Source organism: Dipteris shenzhenensis, chromosome 30, assembly GCF_047967505.1.
Source record: "Dipteris shenzhenensis isolate YYH24624 ecotype China chromosome 30, Dip_SZ_1.0, whole genome shotgun sequence".
Taxonomy (NCBI): Eukaryota; Viridiplantae; Streptophyta; class Polypodiopsida; order Gleicheniales; family Dipteridaceae; genus Dipteris; species Dipteris shenzhenensis.
Genome location: NC_141625.1, coordinates 35,091,687 through 35,100,871, shown reverse-complemented (window position 1 = coordinate 35,100,871; position 9,185 = coordinate 35,091,687). Strand labels below are relative to the sequence as shown.

The following is a 9,185-nucleotide window of genomic DNA, read 5'->3' as shown; positions in this document are numbered from 1 at the left end:
CTTTTTCATCATCATCAGAATCACCACAAAAATGCTCCATAGGTCTCTTCTCCTCATGTATCTGAACCTTCTTGATCTAGTCCAATTTCTTGCTGAGTGTGGCAAATGAGTTTTGCATCCTCACTCCATTTGATTTTATTTCATTTGTAACTTCTCTAAGTGCCTGTATTATAGGATCAAGTGGACCACCTCCTTGAGAAGTGTGCATTTGAGTAGGTCCCTCCATATCAGCTTTCTCACTTCTTGCAGGAATGTTAGTTTGACCCTTATGAATCATTAGGTCTCCATCCATGGCAATACCCCGTGATGTTATTGCATCAGCACCACTTCATTCTCCATGTGTGGGTCATCTTCTACTGGTATCTTCCTCGATGGAGATCCAACTCTCTTGGGAGCCTTGAAGAAGATGAAAGACCAATCTAAGCACTGTTGAGAGCTCAAAATCGGGTGAGAACACATAAAAGCACTATTTAGGATCCAATAGTACACATGAGCATCATATAAAAGCACTGTTTGGGCTCAATATATCAGTGTGATAGAAGGATTATTCACTCGATTACAAGATACTGTAGAATACTTGGCAATTAACTATCCTACGCTTGCAGTTGCAAATGAATTTCGAATGGCTGAGTAAGAAATTTCATATCTCTATCAAACTTTATCAGCTACATCCATAGAGCTGGGTGACCATATGCACTAAGGCTGACTCAAAATGGAGTCGTAAATCTGAATTTCCGCAACAGTTCTTCTATTCCAGCTAGTCAAATTTGCTCATAGCTCCTCCATTTGAGCTCAAATCTCCACAAAAGTTTAGGAGCAGCACCTAGAGGCTATGGCGACCAAAACAAGCAAAATATGACGAGATTTGGTGCATTCCACTAGTAGATCACTGACTAGCTGTTAATTCCACCTGCGATTGGATTTTGATTGCAATGTGGGGTCAAACCCTAAAAACTTCGTGATTCTAGCACATAGGGGAGATTAGGAGATTAAGAGCTTTCCATTGATGCAAAAAGCCCCAAAATCTGAGCACTTAGAATATTAGGGTTCCTCACAGGATGATACGTGGCAGAGAATGATTGGGACAACTTCTGGCGATGAAATTCTGCAGAGGGGTAGCCCTTGGCCTCAAGATAGTGTGCTCCAATTTTCAGAACCAAATAACAACATTTTCCCTCAAATTTCCCTAGAAAAAGGCTCTGATACCAATGTAGAGAAGCTAGCCTACTACCTGCTAGTTTCACAACCTAAGTAAGCAAGAATAACAGTAGATAGTAACAAAAGGAAAGGACAGCATGAAATTCATGTGGAGATTCATATTGGTACCTGGAACCATAGCTAGTGATGGGATGCACTAGCAACAGGCTAGGAAGGAAACTTCTTAGACTAGGATACAAGTCCTAGTTCAAGACAACCAAGAGCAATGTAGGCTCAGCTAGAAAGAAGATGTACTAGATTGCAAATCATGAGTGAATGTGTACAACGGCGAGACAACAGCAAGGACCCCCCTCCTCCCCCCCCGCCCTCCCCCCTTTATAGGTTTGGGTCTAGTAACAATAGCAACATGACTTATGGGACAGCCTCCCTAAGATGCCACGTGGCAACATATGGCTTCCCACTTAAATGCTACTCAATTACAAGCCATTTAAAAAGAACCTCCTAGGCTAAAATGACTAGGTAAGGATCACCTTTGTTACAGTTGCAAACAGAAAGACAGGCAGTAGGCAACAGGGTCTCTGGCTATGGCGATGGCAAACCAAAAGCGGAGTTCACTCACCCAAAAATAGAGTTTGGGAATTTCAATAAAATAAAATAAAAAACAAATAATTACAAAACTTGGCCCCAAATCAATCCTTAAGCACTGTCTCTAGGAGTGCCATTGCTAACAAATAAAAATTTGAAATTTCACTTCTTAGAGAAGCCAACGTCCAATAAAACCTACCCCCTCCTCCAGAGGGCAGCCCAAAAAATGAAACAATTTTCCCATTTGTCCTTTTTCGTTTGACATGGAGAACTTCCCAGGAGCACCTGAATGAACCTCCATTAAGAGTTAGTGCACACGCACAAGCTGGAGCGCCATCTGTGTGCGGCTTGAGGGCAAGTTAGAGGCGCTACAACAACATCCCAAATGGAGAAGACTTGTTCACACGATTAAATTGCCGTGGATGTCTTGACAAAGTTTACCACCGACTGCTCATGAGCAGTACAAGTCTGCCTCCCCTCTGCACAGGTTATCCTTGAACTATTACCTACTGCTTCCGGTCAACTCATAATGGAGCACTGGAGCTTGAATTTGCAACCCACAAAATGAAGGTGCGGAACGGAGTACGGAGGGCGCATAAATGCCAATTCGTCAATTAGATGTGCGACTCGATTTGCATCATGACCAGCCTAGCACTACTCATCCCGTGTGCACTAAGCGTAAGACCTACTCATGAAAGGCAGGCAAGAAATGAAAGGATTTCCCCATTTGTCCTTTTTGGTTTGACATGGAGAATTTCCCTAATGACAACGAAATGGATGCCAAAGATCAAATTTAGAGATTTCTCAACGACCCTAAGTATCGATGATTGGAACATCATCATCATCATATATAAACGGTTGAGCACGAAAGAGACTTCTCTTTCTCACCCTGGCCAAGATGTCTCCTCTTGATGCTACTCTTTCACAAGCTCATCAGCTGCTCCAATGGTGGCCTCCTCCAGCCTCGCTCTTCACTGCCATCCTCCTCCTCCTCGCCCTTCGCCTCTTCCACCTCTTCTTCTTCACCCCTTCCTCCCTCGCTCGCACTCTCCGCTCCCAAGGCGCCTTTGTGCTCCCTTACATTCCCTTCGTCGGTAACCTTCCTGCCTTTTTTCGCGCCCAACAAGCAGCTTACTCCTCCTGCTTGAACTCCGCATCCGACCATCGCTACCTCTCCCGGATCTTCGCCTTCTACAGTCAATTTGCTCCGACAGATGGTGAGCTTGTTACTATACCCTGCTCTGTTAGTGGGCTGCTTGCAAGCCTGTGACCCTAGTCTGACGGTTCCTGACACTTGACAGGCAAACCTCTAGTATTCTGGCTCGGTAGCCGGCCAACGTTAAACATCGTGAACGCAGAGGATGCTAAAGATCACTTGTCCACCTACTGCAAGAGCTATCAGAAATCCCCGACGGCTACCGTTCTAGTGCGTAGATTGCTAGGTAGCAGTGTGCTAACAGTGGAAGGGGAAGATTGGGAAAACCGACGACGCATTTTGAATCCGGCATTCTCCAGTGAGAAGCTCAAGGTGATCGGCTTTCCGTTCACCTTCGAAGCTCCCCTTTTCGTTAGAAAGTTATTCAGATGCATCACAGGATCCCGCTCGCAATGATGCAGGCCATGACTGCTGATATGTCCGCTTGCGCGCTAGGAATGGCAAATTCGTGGGGAGAGCTCGTTCAACAAAATGGAGGGGTGTTTGAAATCGACGTTGCAAAGGACCTCCGAAAGGTAACGGCGGACATTATTGCGCGCACATCGTTTGGATCTAACTATCAGGAAGGCAAAGCGGTGTTCGAAGACCAAGTGGAGCTGGTTGACCTTACCTTCAAGGACTTCGTATGGCACACATTGATTCCTGGGTACAGGTATGCTCCTTGAGCGCGGCTTTTAGTTCTGCCTGGTCTGTCAGTCCTGTTGTTTCCGCTCAATCCGGTATCCGGAATCGCGATGCAGATTTCTACCCACAGCCACGAATCGTCAGTGCTGGAAGTTGCAGCGTCGGATCCAGAAAAATTTACGGGACATAGTCGAAAAGAGAATGCGATCGTCGATGTACGGAGAGGACCTTCTTGGACTGATGCTTGCCTCTAACAAGTTGCCAGAGGCCGGGCAATCGTCGAAGGTGGTTCCGTTGACGACAGAGCAGATAATGGACGAGTGCAAGACGTTCTTCTTCGCAGGGCACGACACGACGGCAAACCTGTTAAGCTGGACGATGATGCTGCTGGCTGTGTACCCGGAATGGCAAGAGCGAGCTCGCGAGGAAGTGCTGGAGTTGCCGGAACCGATGGGGATCCAGAGAAGCAAGCTTAAAATAGTAAGCTCAAAAGCTCAAACTTCCATCTTTTCTTTTCTGAGTTTGGCTCAATCAAAATACCAAGCTCAAACTTTCATGTCTCTTCTCTTTTCTTTTCAAAGTTTGCTCCAAGTTTTGATTTGTTCTTGAAAGAGCCATAGCTCACTCGCAAACGCCCACTTGAGTTGGCTGCCCGACGTCATATCCCTCGGGAAGCCCCTCTGTCTGTGAGCGTAAGCCATAGGTGATTGGCCATGCGTGTGTGAGTAGGGGGTTTTGAAAAAAAAGGTTTGATTTGAATGTGGGCTTGAAAATCATGATAGGTGGAAATGATCCTCAATGAGGCCCTTCGACTCTACCCACCTGTCCCTCAAATCATCTCACGTGGCACCAAGCCCGGCGTCGACACTAAGGTAGGCAGGCTTCACGTGCCCCCTGGTGTGCGCCTCACTACATTGCCTGCTGTGATCCATAGAGATTCAGAGCTGTGGGGCGATGATGCAAACGACTTCAAGCCGGAGCGATTTTCAGGTGGAATTGCAGCAGCTTGTCGAAAATCGTATGGCTTTATGCCATTCAGCCTCGGCCCACACATGTGCATAGGTCAAGTATTCGCCATGTTGGAGGCCAAGATTGTGTTGGTAGCCATCTTACAACGTTTTCAATTTTGTTTATCACCATCGTATCGCCATGCGCCCAAGTACTATGCCACTCTCCAACCTCAATATGGGGTTCCTCTCATTCTCTCATCTCTTTAAAAAAGATAATCTAGGCAAGGGTGCACTTCTTTAGCGGAGATGGTTTCTAATATTAGCATGTACTTCACCTAGGGGTGCTTTTTGTGTAGGGCATTTTAATTTTGTATGGTTTTTTATTGGCATTTTAATTTTGTATGGTTTTTTATTAATGGCATACGTGTGCTTCACTTGTGCATTGAGCCCTTTTAAATTCTGCTTCTATCATTGTACTTGCTCTTAAGCTTTAGCCTATTTATTAGGTGGTTGTTTTTGTATAGGAAGTTTTAATTGAATCTGCAAACTTTTAAAAACATATATAAATAGGTCATATTATGGGGAAGCATCTCCAAACTTAAATGTAATTTGATATAGCAATTTATTAAAGCCTTTCCCATGTTTCCATGATGCCACATGTTGATTTGGTAGTAAAGTAGTGCTTAGAAAGTTGCCACAACAAATCGACACAATGACATGGATTTGATAAATGTCTCCATGGGATAAACTAGGTTGAAATGGATGGCCATACTCATGAGTGTCACATGAGCTCATATATTGATGGAAATTCTTACAGTTCCAAAATCATCCTTACCTTTTGGACCTTTTATCTCTTCTCTAAGTAAAAGTACTAGTTTCAAGGTACGATGCCAACTCATAGGCCATAATACCATCATCTATTTTCCCTTTATAGAGCAATATGTAGTGATATGGCATCTATATATATATATATATATATATTTTAACCCTTGTATGATTTCACAAAATATGGCCAATAATTATGATAGGATTCTCTAAGATTAGTCTTACTCTTACTATTAAGTAACTTCTCTTGTTTTTTTCCCCCCCTCCACCATTCCCCCCTCCACCACCATCCCCTCACCCCCCCACCCCCTCCACCCCTCCCCCTCCACCACCACCCCCTTTCCCCCCCCTCCTCCATCTCCACCACACACACCCCCCCCCTCTCCACCCCTCCCCCTCCACCACCACCCCCCTCCCCCCCCCCCCCCTCATCCATCTCCACCCCCCCCGTTACATCTCCTCCACCCCCCCCCCCCTCTCCACCCCTCCCCCTCCACCCCCCCCTCCATCTCCACCCCCCCCCCCCCCCCCTCCTCCATCTCCACAACCCCCCCCCCCCCCCCCCTCCACCCCCCCCCCTCCCAATCCACCCCCCCTCCATCTCCACCATCCCCCCCTCTCCAACCCCCCCCCATCCACCTTCCCCTCCTCCATCTCCACCATCCCCCCCTCTCCAACCCCCCCAATTCCAATGCCCCCCCCCCCCCCCCCCCCCCTCTCTCTCTCTCTCTCTCTCTCTCTCTCTTTTCCCTCTTTCTCTCTTCCCCCCCCCCCCTCTCTCTCTCTCTCTCTCTCTCTCTCTCTCTCCCTACCCCCCCTCTCTCTGTCTCTCTCTCTCTCTCTCCCCCCGCCCCATCTCACCCCCTGCTTGCACTCCCCTCCCTAATCTAAGGGGCTTAAAGCCCTACTATTCTAAGGGCTTGTATGCCCTTGCCTTAAGGCAAGACAACCTGCGCAGCGCTCGCCAGCAACGACGGGTGCAGAACTACCCACGGCAGTGCATCTATCACGCAATCGCCCTCTGCCCACATTCCGCAGCGGTGCTCGCCACGTGGTGGTGCTCGCCCCCTCGCCACCGTCTGCCCCATTGGGGGCGCCTCCTTCAACACCTTTTGCCTCTGCGTACCCCCGGTCGCACCACCCAACGCTCAAGGCCTCCAACTCGCCGCCCTCCCTCCTACCATTCTCCATCTCTCCCTCCCCTCCTACTCCTACCCCTCTGCACTCCCCTTTACCTCCAACCCTCTGCCTCCATTAGTGAAACCGCGCCCCCCCTCTCCCCTCTCTGATGCCATCGTGCAACGCTCGTCCCATCAATTTTTTTTCAAAAATAATTAATTTAAAAAAAAAGAAAAACCCTAATGTAACCTTAGCAATAACCTTAGGTTAGTTTAACCTAGGTTAGATTAGATACACCTTAGTTCAGTTAGTTGTAACCTAGGTTAGGTTAGTCTGATAGGTTAGATTAATGAACTAGGATTAGTTAGCATTAACCCCTTTGGTTAGTTTAATTAACTGTAGTTAGTTATAGTTACAGTTGGTTAGGTTAGATTAGCTTAACTGACCTTCAATTAGTAGACTAACGCTAGTTAGTGGAAGTAGTTAGTTAACTAGAGTACTTGTCTAATTAAAGTAACTAGTAGTTGGATTAATTGGCTAGTTAGACTAATTGGAATTAACTTGGTTCAAACCCCTCAATTGGACTTAAAGTCCATTCACACTAACCTTAAGACCAAGGAACCCCAAAAAAAAAACAAAAGCCCAATTTTACCCCTACTTCAACCCTTCATAACTCATCCGTTTGGGACCCAAACTGAATCCCGTTTGAACCAAGATTTCACACACAGAAACACCACGCTATGGGACATTTTTCCAACCCATTGCACACCATTTTGGCATCCCTAGCACTCGCTCATTTGCGCCCTCGTGTCGGTGTCATTTTACACTAATTCGCTCATATCTTTATGCCGTGACCTTCGATTGACGATTCGTCTGCACCGGCACATTTTCCTACACACGTGGGACAATCTTAGGCACATTATTAACACGATAGTACCTACAACACTAAAACCACTCTAACCCTCTCCAAACAAAACAACATCAACTGCCGCACCTGCAACAGAGACACCCTTTGCAACTCTCACCCAATTTGCATGCAGCTACACTCCGGCCAACACCTCCGACTCGAATGCTCGCTAAATCAGCATACAACTCTACTACAACCATCGCCTCGAACAATCCTCTACCCCAATTCCCCCCCTGAAATTCAAGAAATCCCTTTAACTCCTCCATGCCACATGGCTGGATGCCGTCGCGACGATGATGGGGATATCGACCTTGATGCAAAGGTTGACAATTTCTTTAATCGCAAAAATAATATCAATCAAGGCAAGCGCCCCCTGGGAAAACAAGAACTTCCCAAATATAATGGTAGGGGAGATCTAGCCCAATTCCTCCAGCATTTTGATGCCGCATGCCGAGCGGGTGGAGATCAATCCAATGAAACCAAGGCGGCCTAGTTTCCCATGGCCTTAACTGATGAAGCATCTGAATGGTACCTAGACCTTCTAGTGGAAGGAGACGCCACATGGGACCTACTTTAAACAGAATTCAAAAGGCGCTTTCAAATGGAAAGGCTACAAGATGATCTCGCTCTCCAACTAAGCAAGATCGAACAAGGCCATCAAGAAGATGTACACATGTACCTGGGAAAGATGAAAACATTAATTGCCAAATGTGACCCACGCCCCAATGCAAAGTACCTCACGGCCTAATTCATTGCGGGATTAAGGAAGAAAATCCCGAAGGATAAGAAAAAGATTAGTAGCTATGAAACATTCAATGCTGCTCACGCAACAGCCATTGACATCGAGGATGGCATGACCGACTCCGACACGAGCAGTGATAATGGAAGATCGAGTGCACGGGATAAACGCTCTAAAAAGGGCAAATCCAAGTCCACTGCCAAAACATCAAATGAAGATTGCCTAAAGGCCATGACCATGAAGCTGAAAGAAGACATGATGCAGGCCATGGACAAAAGCTTCACTTGTCTCAGTCGCCACCTCAGACTTATTCACGGTGAGAAAATGTCTGGTGTCCAGATTGCGTGGCCAATCATACAACAAATGAGTGCTCGGTCCTAAGAGCCAGGATCACTGCACAAGCAAATCCACCACCAAGATTGTGGTGCCATATCTGCATCGTCGACGGCCATGATGAAAACAGTTGCATCTTCAACATGCGCAACAACCTGCCTCGACCTCAACAATACCAAGCGGCACGCATGCCAATGTACAGGCAACCAGCACTTGCACAAGTGTCCCCAGCTCGAAGGCTAAATCTTATTCCTGTTCGGACACAAGTCCCATAATTACTTAGGAATCCGAATCCATGACCATATCCAAGAGCGCCAAATACAGCTCCTCACGCAGTTCCAATACATCAATTACAAGCCAAGGAAGTAGACTCGCCATTTGAGTATGAAGCAGAGTACCCAGTGTACTATGTAGAAGGTGCAGAGGGACTAATACCAGTCTATGCAAATCAAGTACGTCCCAACACATATCGAGCGATCGTGCTATCGCAGAGTGCCCTCATCGTGGTAGCCCCGCTACTTTCCAACCACTCTGTAGAGATTGTGGCATAGGACATGCCTGTATGGATTGTCCCATGAATAAATAAGGTCCCACAACACACAGAGATTAAGCATGAAGTCCCAATCGGCATCACGGGGGAGGACCATAAAAGTCTGGGGCCGGTAAGCGTAATATCACAACCTGTGAATGTAATTACATGCCAGCAGATCGAGGCCACCAAGGACCCTA

General features: G+C 46.9%; 1 protein-coding gene across 1 annotated transcript; it reads left to right on the top strand.

Annotated features, from left to right (window-relative positions):
• The first annotated feature begins 2,635 nt into the window (after positions 1-2,635).
• Positions 2,636-4,885, top strand: LOC147882032 (cytochrome P450 72A11-like). Its single transcript, XM_087401803.1, has 5 exons — positions 2,636-2,960; positions 3,045-3,271; positions 3,361-3,611; positions 3,700-4,063; positions 4,366-4,885. Exons 1-5 carry the CDS (start codon positions 2,642-2,644, stop codon positions 4,798-4,800), a joined length of 1,596 nt encoding a protein of 531 aa, XP_087257929.1. The 5' UTR covers positions 2,636-2,641; the 3' UTR covers positions 4,801-4,885.
• The last annotated feature ends 4,300 nt before the right edge of the window (positions 4,886-9,185 follow it).